Genomic DNA, 16,919 nt, shown 5'->3' with positions numbered 1-16,919 from the left:
GAGGAGTAGCTAAAACCAGTAGAGGAGTAGCTAAAACCAACAGAGGAATAGTTAAAACCAGCAGAGGCGTAGCTAAAGGCAGCAGAGGAGTAGCTAAAACCAACAGAGGAATAGCTAAAATCAGCAGAGGAGTAGCTAAAACTAGCAGAGGAGTAGATAAAACCAGCAAAGGAGTAGCATGGGGTAGAGGTAGGGCAGCCAACTTGGGACCAGTTAAATCGTGGTTCGACTCCCAGCCATTCCCACATGGTGTCTCTGACAAGACATCTAATCCCTAATTCCTCCTCGGGTGCTTACATAACTGTCCACTGCTCCACCTGGGTGTATCTCTCAGGTCTGATAGGTTAAATGCAGAGAACTAATTTCACCATATGGGAACATACAGCTTCCTGACACTTAAACCCATTAAGGGAAGGTATATAGAACCTGTAGGTGCACAACTGTGAACAATGTGGTTTTTTTTTATTTTTATTTTTTTACAGAGCTGAGGTTTACACCTGTCAAAGGTGAAGCATTAACTTCTGAAATTCATTTTCTGCTAATGCATTAGCACTCAGATAAAGTGGGCCGCAGACAAAGGCGAGTATTTATTAAGTGTTTTATAGAAGCTTTTAATGGCTCTCAGGCCAACGAAGAATAAATGTCAAGAAACAATCTTTTAGGACTTCAAGCTGATCTATTGTCATCTTTTCTTGTTCTCACTGCTGATCCAACCGCCTCCTCATTTATACTCAGTGCATCCATTTTTAGACAGCCATTTCAACAATCATCATTTAAAATTAAACATATTCAGGCTTTATTTTTCTTAACACAAGCTGCACTTTGCTTTATCTTTGTATTTTACTTTTATTTGTTTTGGGTTTTGCATGTTGAACATCTCATCTAAAGTGCTTTGTGTATGTAAATTTAATTAAAGTATCTGACAGAGGCCCTGTACACACGTAGCCTGGTGTTTGAAAAAACGAATATCCGCGCAAAAAAATATCGCCGTACATACATGTTCGGATAGAGAAAATGATCGTCTACATGAACCCGGTGATGTTCACCACAGAGCGTTGTAAAGAATATGCCCAACCCATAGGAGGCAGTGTAGTGCAAAGGTGAAACGTATATCAGCCAATCACAACCCTTCAAAGCAACCACAACTTCCTGTTAGTATTGAATCATGGCGCCTGGAGGTTCGTTTGTGTGGACAGACCGCGAGGTTGAACTACTATTAAATACCGTGTTGGAGTACAAAGTTAATAAAACTCAGGAAAATGTCGACTGGGAATCCTGTCAGAACAAGTATGTTGATATTTTAGCGCTTTTTTTAGAGCATTACCCAACGGAGTCCTCCGACGAGTTTCCCCATTCACATGCCGACATCACGCGCGGGAATTTAACAACAAAAATGAAAGCAGTCCGAGGTAAATATCGCCATGCTGTTGATACAGGACGCAGGAGTGGACACGGTCGAGTGGTTCTTCTGTACTTCGAACTGTGCGAACAAAATCTGGGGTGGCTCTCCAGCTAGTACTACCATATCCTCCGGTATTGAAACAGCTGACCTGGATCATTCTCGGACCCTACCCTCACCATCCACATCTTCTTCCTCCACTACCATGGATGTAGCAGACACAGGGTCTGATAATGAAAGCAGTGTGGGTCCTACTTCAAAGGAGAGGAGAGACCTGCTTGATGTACGTATATTTTTCTGTCCATTCCTCATAAATAAAAGTACTTTTGCTGTAAATGTTCATCTGTTGGATGTACTATAATTCACGGAACAGGTTTGTTGAATTGTGTTGCTATTAAAAATACAGTTAAGGCAATATGTGTGTTAAAAATGATGCAAGAGTTGAGGTGTGTAGTGGAGGCTGGAATGTGATGTTTTTTATATTTTACTGTGTACGGGTTGCTGATTTATTTTTATTATTATTGCAAAAAAGAAATGACACCATCATGCTCTTACTCATCTCATATTATGTTAGGCCTACATATTCATTAGTTTGATGGGGTGGTGGATACAAAATACACTTTAAGACATATAGCAAACATTGGATACGCTGTTATTACATATTGTTATGTAGAAGTGATGTGAAAAGTACAACATCAACATGATCCAGGTTTACTTTTTTATGTTTAATTGTGATGATTTTCATTTCTCTTTTGAAGGCAAAACTAAAAGGACACAGACACGACCGTCTGAGGAGAAAGCTGCCTGCTGAGACCCAGTGGCTGAATGCTCTTGAGGAAGACCAGCGTGTGAAAAAGAGACTGGTGGAAATCATTGAGACATCAGAACAAAAAGCATCCGAAAACTATTCAAAAATGTCCAATACACTGGAAAGACTTACCACATCGATTGTTGATGGGTTTTCTCTTCTGAAACAGGTCATTCATACACCTGCACAACCACCACACTACATGCCATATGAGCCAAGAGGTCCGATGTATTCGCACACAATGGCCCACCATTCTGTCCACCAAAACTCAGCAAATTACCCATACCCAAACAACTCCACTTCTGACAGAACACGTCAAAACACAAGACCAGGAAACACTATGAACACTGAAGCTGTGTTCCACACACCTGCTGAAGCCACTGACCAATTTTCATTCAGTCAGGCCCTTTTTAGTGACCAGTAGAGTACTGTTTTATACATCGAAGCAAGTCTGGTACAGTTAAGTATATACAAGTTCCACTTTTGCACAAGGTTGCACACATGTCAGGTTGTTAATCACAGTGTTATTTACTCTGACAGTGTGTTTTTTTTTCTGTTTGCTATCTTTTTATACATACTGTGAAAAGCTTAAAATGTAGCAATTGCACAATACTTTAACTATTTACATTTTTGTTACGTGAATCTTTATAAGAGTGGTGATCTAGTCCAGTCCTTGGGAGCTACTGCTACTTAGATGTATTTATTTCTCCAAAACACCACTATCAAATACATACTGATGATTGAAATCAGCTATTTCATACTGGTTTGTTGAAGAAAATGCAGCTGAAATGTACCTGTGGTAGCTCCCAAGTTATGGACTTGGGCATCACTGATTTAAAAGTGTACAGTAACTGTGCTGCTTTTCTCCCATGTTTAAAAAGCTTTATCTGTTGTAGATCTGTTATAATCTGATCTGTTCATAAATGAAACACAAAATAAGAACATGTTAAGTGTGTTCGTTTGAATAAATTGACAAACATTTTAAAAGCAAGTTTCTTTATGTGAATTTTTGTGAATATGACATTTATCAGTTACAAATACAGTCATGTTCATCAGAAAGTATTGGCAGCACTATTTAATACACTACAGGTCCAATTTTAAGAGAGAAAAGTAAAATCATTTCACTTAAAAGTCTGTCTAATGAGCTACAAACTGTTATATAATGTATCTAAATCCTGGGTGGTAGCTTTTCATGCATTAAGAGAATGAAATGCAATAACATTGCACAAAACAATTTAAAAATTCTCTAACATACATGGTGCTAACTATAACATTTTTTTATGAAAAAACAACGCAGTCTGCTAAATAGTTCACAGGTTTTTGTGTTTATGGATCCAGACACTGAGTGAGGACTCTCCTGACCCGCTTTCCTTCTGCTGCCAAGCTGTCTCCTCTGACCACTGGCTGTGTGTCCGGTTGATTGTTCCTGTCATGTTGAATAGCTTCAGTTATTCTGTTTTCATCCACAGTGTCTTTTGATGCCTCACAAAAATTGTGCAACACAAAACATGCATATATAACAAATGGAAGATCATTCATATTGATGTCCATGGCTCTCCTCAGGGCTCCAAATCGGCCTTTTAGTCTTCCAAACGCACATTCAATCACCATTCTAGCTCGGCACAACGAAAGTCCAAAGTACTGCTCCTGAACATTGCTTCCTCCGTTAGCATATTCTTTCATCAGGTAAGGTAGAAGTGGGTATGCAGGGTCACCCAGTATGTAAATGGGTATAGCGTCTTCGTTCTCCACAATTTGTCTTGGACAGGGGGGAATCTTCATGTTTTTCAGATTTGTGTTTATTGTGGAGTTAGCAAAAACTCTGGCATCATGCACACTCCCTGGCCATTTCACAACTACATCAATAAAGCTGTACTTGTAATCACAGGTGGCTTGTATGTTAAGAGAAAACCTCCCCTTCCTATTTAGGTACTCTGTAGAATTAGCTGATGGCTGCTTTATCTCCACATGAGTCCCATCCACAGCTCCAAGGCACTGAGGGAGACCATAAGCCTGCTCAAATCCCTCAACAAGTGCACGCACAGCAGTCTCTGTTGTTGGCATTTTTATGTAAGATGGTCCCAAGTACACAGTTATAGCCTTACACACCTCTCTAATTATGTTTGAGACTACCTGTCTTGATAAGCCAAATGCATTGGCCGTTTTACGCAGTCTTCCCTCGTCAGCCAAATAATATAGCGTGCATGCAACTTTTTTGACCACACAGACTGGAGATCGCATTACAGTACTCTTCCCTTGAATGTAAGGAAGGAGTAACTCCGAGAGCGACAGTAATGACGACCGTGACATTCTGAAGTTCTCACGCCATTCCTGTGGGAGAACAATTTCCTTCTCAAAGTTTTCCCACCAGCCAGCAGTGCGTCCAGGTCTGATCCAAAACCGGCGACGGCGACGCTGAATGGCGGTATTGTGCCTCCGTATCGGTAGGGATAGTTGCTGTAAAAGAGCTGAACGCCAAGCGCTTTTTCTCCTTTGTAATTCCATCTGTTGGAGCAGTTGTGCTTGTAAAAACAAGCAAGCAAAAATTGCCTGAACCAGCGTTACAATTAGTACTTCCCTAAACGCAGTCATTTTCCCTCCGAATGAATGGGCAAACAAAAACAATTGTCGCACATGTGACGTCAGCGCCGCGCTGCACCATCTGTCGCAGACATAATGCGCATATCTCCGGTTCCGAAAGTCCACACGCAAACCCGAAAGAGGAGATTTCTCAAATCTCCACTTTGGTCGGAGTTTTTGTTATTATTCGTTTATAGTTACATCAACCGGAGTTCACGTGTGGATGAAAGGCCACACCGCATGATAAACTATTCGGTTTTCCTGATATCCGGCTACGTGTGTACAGGGCCAGAGAGTGGACACAAAGAAAAGCTGCTTGTGGTGCCCCCTCCCTCTTGATCTCCCTGCAGGGTTTCTATCACTGAAAAGTGTTGACACCATTCTCCTCCTTGGATTATCTGCCCTCTCCCCTCTCTGTGCCCTCCAGTCCTCTGTTCTTGTTTTTTTTTATTATTCTTCTTCTATTGAGTATTTTCTGTGTTTTAGCTCCTGCGGTCATTTCCAGTATCTCCATCAGTGATTCAACCTGTTTTCTGCCCCTCGGTGCACGGGGCGTCTCAGACAGACTCGGGTTACGGCTGCTGAGGCATGAAATTACCTGTGAACCCCCCTGTGGAGTCATTAAAGATGCAGCTGAGAGATTCAACACAAAGACAGACGAAAAGAGAAACATGGAGTTAAAACACGAGTTCTCTGAGGAAAACTAAATCTTCTGCAAGTCTCGCTGGGAATGATTAAAGGAATTGATCAGAAACTGGTTGGTTGGAGTCTTTATTCAAAGAAAACTAAAGTTTGGGCTGTTAAAGTTTACATGCAAGAGGTCCAGTAAAGTTGGGTGGTAATCCTGTGGATATGACCAACATGTGATCCATGATCAGTTTATAATGTGTCGGTTTTATTTACAAGTAATAGCGGTAAATGGCCAGGTTAAGTAATACAAATTTAAGAAAGAATGATGGACCTGAGCAACAGTGATCCCTGAGACCCAAAAAGGAATGAAAGAAATGGGTAAAGATGATGGATGGATGGATGGATGGATGGATGGATGGATCTTTATTTTCTTTATTCATGCCAAGCAAGAATAACAGGGAACAATTTCCTTTAGCATTTAGCTGAGAATTAAAGAGAAGGAAGGGACATTTAAAAACATTGCATGGAAAGGACTGAAGAAACACAAATTATTCACTCCTGAGCTTTTCCCAAGTCACAATAGATGAAAACCATATAAATATCTCCTTATCTTTCTTTCAAGAGCAATGCACAAATTAAATACAAGTGTAGTAATTTGAACCATAAGCACCAACGTTTATGTTCAATAATCCAAGTAAAAATCCAACAATGTTCAGTCAGGTTATCTGGACGGTTTCTTTTTTGCTGAGACATTTCATCCTTCATCCAAAGGACTTCTTCAATCTGAGAAGACACCAAGCAAACTGATTTCCACAAACAGCATACTCCATAGTGGAAAAACCAGTTTGCTGGTGCTAAAATGGCCTCCGGGGCCCACTCTTTCCTCCGTCAACTCCTCTGAGACAGTCATGCCAAAGTGGTTCAAAACACCAAAGTTCATGCTCAGTAATCCAGGTATAAAATCCAGCAATGTTCAGTCAGGTCATCTGGATGGTTTCTTTTTTTGCTGAGACATTTCTTCCTTCATTCAAAGGACTTCTTCAGTCTGAACCAGTTTGGCATGAGTGTCTCAGAGGAGTTGGGATAGCGGGTAAAGATAATGGATGGATGGATGGATGGATGGATGGATGAAAGCATGCCATCAGACTAAAGGAATTTCTGAGAAGGGTTTTCACCAAGCAAAAAAAACGGATTCCTAAAATATATCCTGAGAAACCGAAAATGGTGCTCAGAGCTAAATATAGAAGAAACCAAAGAGCTGCTCGGCTGATGCAGGTCCCAAAGACAGGAGGAAAAACATGAAAAAATGAGGTCATCCAATCAGCACACTACAGATCTAATCATTTTTGAACGTACAGTATCATCAAAGTCTATCATAGACATAAACAAAATGTAGCACTGTTTATAATCCTTTACATATAAATGTTTTATATTTGATGTGTGTGTGTGTGTGTGTGTGTGTGTGTGTGTGTGATGTAAAGAGAGCAGCAGTGATGTATTACTCCTTGTTTCGTCCTTGTGTTGCTCTGATTCTTCTGTGTTTGTTCATCTACACCCAGATGGATCCAGACTCTGCTCTCGAATGTAAAAGTGTTTGCAAAACAAGAGCACAACTTTTTCTCCTCGTGTGTGTGTGTGTGTGTGTGTGTGTGTGTGTGTGTGTGTGTGTGTGTGTGTGTGTGTGTGTATTACTTGTGTCCATCCCAGTGGTATCTGCAGCTCAGATCGTCCCAGAAGCCCTCATGGCATCACCCTCCACCCCGTCCTCCTCTGACTTCCCTCTTCGACCCTCCTTTTTTCTTCTGATACATCTTGAAGCTACTTCTTCTCTTTTTTCTTTTCAATCCCCATGACAGTTATGTTTGCTTTTCATTTCACTGCTTATAGTTTTATCTGTTTTATATTTTTCTTTAAACACATTTTTTTCATTCAGTTTCCTTCCTCTTATCAGTCGTTTTAAACTGGTGCTAAATTTAAAAATACTTTTCTCTCATAGAGCCATTGTTTTAAGCGTTTAAAGTTGTGATCAGGCTTCATGAAGACATTCTTTGTATTTTTAATGTTTGATTCACTCATTCTTTGTATAATATTTTTGGCTTGAGTGTTATTTGACACAACGTAAGAAGCTTCTTTCAAACTTTGAGGTTTATTATTAATTTTATTAATATCGATGATTTCCCTCTCAGTTTTTTTGGGGCCTATCTTCACACTCATCAATCACTTTGACCCAGAAAAATCCTCAGTTCAAAGCTTTAAATGTGTCCCAGTGGTGAGTTTGTGACATGTTTGTGTCAGAGGAGTAAATATAGATTAGGCCCAAACGATGAAAGTTGACGCTTCATTGTTTGGCAGAATTATATCCCTGTGATTAAAGTTGTATTTATTGCCTTACAGCAGATTCAGAATACCCATTTAGACAATCAGTGCATCGTTTTTTCCCCAATATATTTACTTGTATAGTAATATAAAACCTGTTTGTTGATATATGAACATGGAAATGTCAGTAAATTAAATATATTGTGTAAAAAAAAAAAGATTTATTGGTGATTGTTCACTTTAAAGATATGAAATGAAAACACTAACCTGATCAGTTTTACAGATATTAAGCTGAAATTCAGCGTGTCGAGTCATAACAGACTCTGAGATCACTCCTTAAACATTTGTCAACTCTGCCTGGCTGTTAGCAAAATATCTCGTGAACAACAGAACAGATTTTAGTGAAACCTCAAAGTAGTCATTGAGTGCACATCTATAACTTATTAACTTGGAGTCTTTACAAACTTGAAGATTAATTGTATTTAATTTGCAGGTTTATGTTATTTTATTTAGTTTTTTTAAATGCTTTACAGTTGTGCTGCTCCGTTTGTAGGTTTGATTGATTAGTTAACTGACCAAAAATGTTTAAAATGACTCATTCTTCTTTTTTAGTTGATCGAAACTAGTGTTTTTTTTTTTTTACAACATTGTAGACAGGCGTTTTGTGGAAATATGTTGATAAGTGAAAAAGCAGCAACAGAAAATTACAAACATGATGTCTCAGGCGGGCGGCATGGTGGAACAGCTGGTAGAGCTGTTGACCCTCAGCGAGTAGGACGCCGGTTCAAATCCCAACCTGGAACATTTGTAGATGGAGTTTGCATGTTCTCTCCGTGCATGCATGGGTTTTCTCCGGGTTTCCCCACAACAAACCAAAAACATGCATTTTAGACTGATTGTTAACTCTAAATTGTTGTGAGTGAGAGAATGAATGGTTGTTTGTCTCGTTTGTCTCCATGTGTCCCTGTGATGGACTGGAGACCTGTCCAGGCTGTCCCCCGCCTCTTGCACAGTGATGGCTGGACATGTGCACCAGTGACCCCCATGACCCAAAAAGGAAGAAGCGGATAAAGATAATGGATGGATGTCTAAGGCATCGTAAGACAAAATCCTACGTTGACTTTGGAGCACAAAGTAAAACGCACCAGAAAAAAGCAAAAATATCCCAAAACAATAATGTCCTGTTAAAAATGACAGCTGGCTAAGAGTTTATCTGAATGACTAAAGAAGCACAAATAACACATTTACCAGCACGTTAATTAACATTTTTTAATTTAACACCACCTAATTTTCACCTTTAAATTTTCACGCTCACTTTCCTCTACTGTGGTGAAGGACAAAAACACACATGCACACTACAAAGTCCCCCGGCTACCCTTGGCCCACATCGCTTTGCTCTCTGGGAACAATAGGCAGCATTTCCTGCCAGGCAAGAATAACAGGGAACAATTTCCTTTAGCATTTAGCTGAGAATTAAAGAGAAGGAAGGGACATTTAAAAGCATTGCACGGAAAAGACTGAAGAAACAGAATTCACTCCTGAGCTTTTCCCATGTCACAATAGACTAAAACCATAAAAATATCCTCTTATTTTTATTTTTGTGATTTGTTTTTCAAAAGAAATGCACCAATTAAATACAACTTAAGTAATATGAACCCAAGAGTAAATTGATTGTTCAACCCAAAGCAAAAGATGGAGTCAGATGTTTTCTTCTCAGCTTCTTGGGAAACATGAAAAAGCAAATTAATTAATTAATTAAATAAAAAAAATATTTAAAAAAAAGATTTGTCACGTTATCAGAACAGACAGCGTGACCTTTTCACCCTCGGCTGATTAATTTTAAATCTCCATGCTCTCAAACACACACAAAGAAAAAGAGTAAGGAACCTCTTGAATGACCTTCAAGGGACACACGGAGTTCAGAGACATGTGGCGAGGTGAAGACGGACGGCGTCCACATTTACCTCACAGAGAAGCAAAGGACAAGGACAGAATAAGAACTGCTGGAGAACCAAAGAGAAGAAGCAGAAACATGATCTGAGTTTAGAAGCAATACGTGACTTTTTTCTCTTCATTCTGTATCACTGAGGATGATTTTTCCAATTAAAAAGCTCTTATCGCCTCCTCACCAGCCCTCCTCCTATAAGACTCCACATGGTACAGTCCCTCCCCCACTCACTGCTTTTCTCCTCTTTCAATCAGTCTTTTTCACTCCATTATTTCCTCCTTTGGCTTTTCATCCTCTTTGTTCTCCTTTGTTTCATTTCTTTGTTGCATATTGCTCTTTGCTATGCCTCTAAACCTGCAGCTTGTTTCCTCTTTGCTCTTCAGACACTTGGAGGGAGTGTGGAATCAGCTAAAGTTTATTTCTGGGGTAAGTTTAGGAAACAAAGAACCATGAAGCGAGAGAACGTCCATCTCTGCAGTTTATATTAGGTCAGCCAGTTTCATTTGTGTAAATTAAAGGAAAATGTGCCCTGTGCAACTAAAACACATTTTACAGAATTAACTGATGAGCTAGGCTCACATTAATAAATGCAGGGGAGATCTTTATATCTGTTAGGCAAGGTAAAAAGTGGATCACTTTATTCTAAAATAATTAAACTCAGTTCAATGTAATGGAACAAAATTCTTTTTTTTTCCACCAATTCTTATTAAAAAAAATCTTAAAATTAAAGACTTGGCATTCCTTGAAGGGATATTAAGCCACAATATTCTAAGATCTAATCATATGTCAGGTTAGGGGAGAGGTGGTGCAGAGGTTAGAGGAGGTGGACCTGTGATCAGAAGGCCACAGATTCAACTCCCCAGACCGACAACATCAAATTGTGGGTGGAAATGGTGAAAGACCCCCACCAAATAATAGTTGTAGCAGGTTGTTGCAGCTCCAGATGTTTAATTTTGTGAATGAAGGTACAAAAATGGCTCTGTTGATTGTAAAGGCTGCAGACGCCCAGTCTAAACAAAAACTGCTGAAATATCAAAAGAATAGATCTGTTTCAATACAGCATATATGTATATATAATTTAGACAATAATTCTGTTTTTTATTTATTAACTGTTTTTTTATTTATTTATTGCTAATAACATGATCAACCTTGCCTTTGAACATCTAATTCAACTTAATAATCAGCTACCAATTTTCTTTCTATTCGTCCAGCCTTTTCATCTTCAGAAAACACCCCCCCCCCCCCAAAAAAAAACCCCAACAACTAAAAAAACGCATTTTCTCTCAAATATGCTCTGCTTTGTATAAATCTTTCCTTTATCTATCCCTCTGTAACTCGAACCCATCCATCCTTTCATCAAAGTCAACCTTGCCTCCATCAAAGGTCAAACAGCTGGAATGGATCAATGGTTTGAGGAATGGTAAGGGTCACATGAGACAGGAGAGTGAGACACAGGAGTGAGGGGAGTGAAGGAGACCGAAGGTGAAACCAGGCTACAGGAGCAGCCGGACTGTCATTTAGAAAATAAAATCCCTGCCTCAGCATTCCTGTATGTCTCTGTGGGAGCAGTGGGAGGAGGAGGCGGGGGAGGAGGTGACAATAAATGAAGGAAGCTAAGGAGAGATGAACAACGAGGGGTTTAGCTGTGAAAGTGGGATAGGATTTTTTTTTTTAATCAGGACCAAAAAAAAAGAGTAATTTTTGGAGTCAAGCCAATTCAAGATGGCTGCCAAGCTAACTAACCCTAGCTACACAAAAATGACTTAAACCCTGTCAATTTTACACAAACTGAGCTAAAGTTTGTAGTAATAGCCAAGAGTTATTCGCAACACCCAGTCCAAGCAATTGTGTGAGATGACGAGATACGAGACAGCCATAACCGTATTAAAATGTGACCAACAGGACCACAACTGTGTTATTTTTAATATAAAATATGCTTAATCAAAACCTCATGGATGAATGGTGGCAGACGATATGCATTTCTTCAAAGAATCCTGATTTTTTTAAAAACAAGTAACATTTGGAGTAATCAAAAACTCCCCAAAGCATTTTTATTTTAAAAGTAACTCCTATTTATTAGATCAGGATTTGTCAGTTTGGATATCAGATACGTTTTAGTTCCATTTATGTAAAAGTATTGCGACATATGAGGCATCACTAGGCGATTTAAAATGAACAAAACTATCCTCTAAGCATATTTGCTCCCTCCAATGCTCCTCCTTTGTGATCTACCACACTTCACAGCAGGAATGCTGAACACAGTGAGGAGAAATCGATCAGCTGTGGGTCCAGTTCTGAATCACACTTAGTTACACTGCAGGGGAGTGTGCGCTCTTTAAATGGAACTGTCTGTTTCTGCAGCTAAATTATGAAGACCAATAGCTTTGCAGACTTTTTTTGCACATTCTTTAGTTTCCAGTATAACAGTGAAAGCTTACGGCAGCACAGCAAAGCCACTGCATAACTTGGCTTCTTAATGAATATCGATAGCAGCGCAGACTGTGGGCTGCTGCTGCTGCCACACAGTCAGTAACTCTCAAATAACCATTACAACTGTGAATCGTAAGAGCTTCAATGTTGCACTCTTTTGATTAGGGATGCACGATATTATCGGCATGGTGTCTGTATCGGACGATATTAGCGATAAAGTTACATATCAGACATCAGCCATTACATCAAAATAACACTGATATAAAAGGTGCTGTTCATATATATATATATATATATATATGCGCCGTTGAGTTTAGATTTGTGAAAATTTACAAATTTGCACTGTTCGAGCGTTGTCATTGTGTTAGAGAGAGTAAATGTCATGAATAAACTTAACATTAAACATAATCCAAGTTTAAGTGTTACATCATTTTCAGCCCCTTTTTTCTCATCTGCATTTTGTAGCAGGCCAAACTGACAAAGACCATGAAGAATAATGTAGTATTTTAATTCCACAGCAGAGAAAGTTATGGAGTCTCTGTAAGCAGGTCTGGGGGGGTAATCGGTATTGGTATCGGTTATCGGCCAAATAAATTTTAACATATCGGCGTATCGGATATCGGTCAAAAATCCAATATTGTGCATCCCTACTTTTTATGCACTTAAACACCTTTTATTACAATGATTATTCTTCATATATGTTTACCTCCTTATGTCTTTGTCTGCACTGGGCACTAAAACCTCATTCTCAAATGAGCACAAACACAGCTCTGTGTATCTCTGAATCATATAAGCAAAGTGAAGAACTCGTTTCTTAAAAGGGTTTACATAAATCCACACAAACGATTCTAAAGCAGCTCATGAAAACAAACCTGTTAGTCAGACTGTGAGCAAACAGTCGGTAAACCTCTGCACAGCGGGCGACTGGTTGGTAAACAGCACATTAACTTCCACTTAATGAGATATCTAAGCTCTGCTTAAGTGGAAATTAACTGGAAAATAGCTTCAAAGTTAGAACAGACTTTAAAGAATCAAGTTATTTATTGAGAGTTTTAGATTAGTTGGTGCATTAAGGACAATAAATGTATTTATTACGCAAGTAAGGGCTTACGGTTATATTATACTACAGTAGAAAACCATTAGCAGTTTAAATGTTCATTCAATAAATAAAGTTAAGAATTTTATTATTAATCATTATCACTGAAGTATCCAGAGAATCAATGTTAGTAGCATTTGAACACGAAAAGCCCTTTATGCGCTATGCACAGTATAGAGTCATAAACATAATGAATATTTACAAATCTGTCAATAACAGTTTTTCCAGTCCATTAAGACAAACTTAGAAATCTCTAAACACTAACCGCAGAAGCTGTAAATATAAACTAAACGTAAAACTCCTCATAAAACAGAAAGGCGTTCACTGCTGCAGATACGTTCCTGTGGATGTAGCACCACTTGTCTCCATCTCATCAATTAATGAAAGGGTAAAGAAAAAACGATGAGTGATAAATCTCTGAGCCTCTCTCTCTCCTAGCTGCCTTCAAGGCATCCAGCTGGTAACTGGGAATGCCTGATGAACAAAGCAGACAAACCCAAGTGCCCTGCCAGCAATCCAACCATCCATCCAGCTCTGACCTACATCAGGGGCCTCGTCAGGGGCCAAGGCCACAAGCATCAGCCTATCAGACGCTGGAGAGGCGAATCAATGGGTAGAAGCAGGAGAAAGAAAGAGGCCAGGACGGAAGAAAGGTTTTATTTTCCATTTTACTATTAGATGAAACTGGAAGACCAACAGAGCCAGTCTGTGAGTGAACCTGAATGCAACATCAGTTTATTTCTGCTTTTCCCCAATTTGCGTCAGACTGCAGCGTTGATCGGTTTTCATTTATTTTCACTTTAGCTTTTCTTCACGTGAATTTTCATCCTTCCTTGACGCTGCAGTGACTTTTCGGGCGGCGCTTGATTTAGCGAAAAAGAAAATTCCCCGGCGTGATAGCCGAGAGGCAGAAATGAACACAAGATGGAAGACGAGCCAGAATCTCCTGAGGCTCTGAGACAAAATGAGCACAGTAAACACGGCGTTCATAGAACTCAGCCAGCGGCAGGAGAAGTACAAGCTGTCTGAGCTCGGTGTGTTTAAGTGAAGATCTCTAGTGGGATCAAAACGCAAACAGAATCTTTACTCTGGACTCTAAGCCACGTGATGCTTTTATAAGCAAATCTTCTTTACCGTATATTTAAGAGACAAAGGTGGAATTTTATGGGGTTTTTTTACACCTTAAGTTCTAATATCCCCATGAATGTATCGCTGACTTGCCATCGTACCATCATGGTTCAGTTCCTGGCTCTCTTCCAGCCTCGGGCTCAGGCATTGACCTGTCATGGTGGCCGTCTCCATGATCCTCCATCTGCCTGCACAGACCAAACTCTACGGAACAGTTCGGTTCCACGGGGAAACTTTGGATGTTCGGTGTCTGCCGGACCCGGTTCTGGAGAGCAGTCACTGTCCGTTGCCGCGGTCATTATTACCATCATGCTGCTAACAAGACCACACTGCCAACAGTACCATGGTGCTAAGAGAACCTCACTGCCAATACAGCCACTCTGCTAATAGGACCATGCTGCTGTTGATGTATTTCTTCTTCACTTTTGGCTCCTTGTGTTTGTATTCTTGTTGCATGTGTAGTGAACTTGACCTGATGTCAAATCAATGACCTTAGGATCATATGGTCAGAAACTGTCATTTCATTGATCTGCATCTAGAAATATGAAGAACCCGTTTAATGTATGAATATATCTTAGTATATGTCTTACTACACATGCTTTGGTGTTGTTGTTGTTGTCTTATTGGCAAGTCGAGACAGTTCTACTTGTACTGAACATTTCATTGCATTGTTGACCATGTGTCGATCTGCATATGACAAATAAAACTAAACCTACATAAAGAATCCTCACATTTTCTCAATTTGAAACCTAACAGGACCTTCAGACTGAAGCTGGATAAAACAGTCAAACACAGACTCAGTGGAGTGAAGAATGTTCAGACTCCTGTCTAGGAGAAACTAAACCAACCAGACACACGGACCAGCTCAGGAGAGACAACTCTGCAGGACAAGCCTTATACCCACATGTCAAAGACAAGGGACACTCTTCAGAGGACAGCAATGTTCATATGTTGGACCAAGAAAACAGATGGTTTGAGAGGAAGCCATTTACAGCAAGTGAGAACAAATTATTTTCTAGAACTTATAAAACCACCTTGAAGCTAATCCCTGGTCAGTTTTACTTCATGGATTGTAAATATTATTACTAAATCAAGGGTCCCATTTGTCTTGTTGTTAACCAGGAGGACTGTGTTACAGGAGCTGCCATGTTGAATGTTTTCCACTACAGTATGCTCTGCTAGTGATGTAGGGCTTTAAGAGCTACACATCATGGTGTCACATGACTTTTCTTTTAGGCATGAGAAACTACTAACAGTAAAACTAATTAAAAAATAAATATTTCAATATACAGCAGCAAGATAGGAACTACATGAATCAACAAGACAACCCCAATAAAAAAAAACAAGTTTTTATTAATATTGTTTCCTTTTTTTTAACCAAGGGCAATGTTATGTTTGTCTACCTGGAAGGGGCGGGACTTAAAACTTGCACCGCATCTAGCTGAAGTAGCTGAAGCTCTGGCCTCAACTTCCATGCTCCGGCTGAATGTCTAGATATACAATATTTGGCCCACGTTTCACACTAATTCACACATTCATGCATGCGACCAAAACACTTCTCATGAAGGAACAGGCTGACGAAGACGTTGCCAACCCTCAGGAGGGAGGGGAGTCAGATGAGTCAACATGTGAATCCAGCTCACACCAACAAAGCATCTCATGCAGGTTAAACACTTGCAGCTCCACGCTTTAATTCTGAACTGTGAAACTCCTCGGATGGGAAGCAAACCGTCTTCAGCTACAGAAAAACAAGTCCAGTTGTTTTGTACTTAAGATTCGTCACTCCTGAGCTCTCTGACAGCCTGGCTGTGGGCCTGGCTCCACACCTAGATCCTACCTTGTCAACCTCTTGCTGCAGGACTTGTTTGGCGACCTCCAGATCCTGGAGTCGGACTCTTATGTCTTCGTTCTCCTGCTCCAGAAGACTCCTCTTATTCTCCACGCTCTCCAGCTGACCGTGGAGACGGATGGACACGTCTTTCGCCACCTGAGAGGTTGAAGAGGGAGAACTTCAACTTACTGAGTTTCAGAGAAAACTAATGAACAAAAACCCAACTTCCTGTTACTTTTCAAAAAACAACAATTTCCCGTTAATCCTTCTAAAACATATTTATGTCCCAAATTATTTTAAATAAATGATCATCAAGTCATTAACCAATGAAAGGAGTTAAGGAGACATTAATTATTGCTGTTTTATACAAATTCTTAAGAGTACAGTTATGATTTTGCACATGGATCATACTTTTCCCCACTTATTTCTTGCTTTGACTCAAGCAGAGCTTGATTTTTCTTAGTGACTGAAATAAAACAAGACATTTCTCATTTAGTCACTAAAAGTATTAATATCTGTTCAGCAACAAAAGACAGTTAAAACATATAAATACAGTCAGTAAATGGCTAAATGTTTAGTATTTTAGCTAAATCTGTGACGTTTAGTTCATAAGCACTAATCGTCTTAATGATCGGTCATTGTTGTATGAGGGGAAACATTTGACTTTACAAAAACCTAAAAGAAAAAGAAAATAATTTCTATACAGAACCATCTCTTGAACCTCAATGAAAACAACAATGTCAAAAATGACAA

At 39.6% G+C, this 16,919-nt stretch overlaps 1 protein-coding gene across 1 annotated transcript in view; it reads right to left on the bottom strand.

Moving 5' to 3' along the window:
• Nucleotides 1-16,919, bottom strand: part of soga1 (suppressor of glucose, autophagy associated 1) — a 107,419-nt gene that overhangs the window by 63,531 nt on the left and 26,969 nt on the right. The window contains exon 4 of the mRNA XM_037684983.1: nt 16,173-16,322. Within this exon, the coding sequence (XP_037540911.1) occupies nt 16,173-16,322 (150 nt within the window). The remainder of the gene's footprint in view (nt 1-16,172; nt 16,323-16,919) is intronic.

This window comes from Nematolebias whitei, chromosome 11, assembly GCF_014905685.2.
Source record: "Nematolebias whitei isolate Nwh7 chromosome 11, NemWhi1, whole genome shotgun sequence".
Classification (NCBI taxonomy): domain Eukaryota; kingdom Metazoa; phylum Chordata; class Actinopteri; order Cyprinodontiformes; family Rivulidae; genus Nematolebias; species Nematolebias whitei.
Note: the sequence above shows the minus strand (reverse complement) of the source record. Positions and strands in the feature narration are given on the sequence as shown.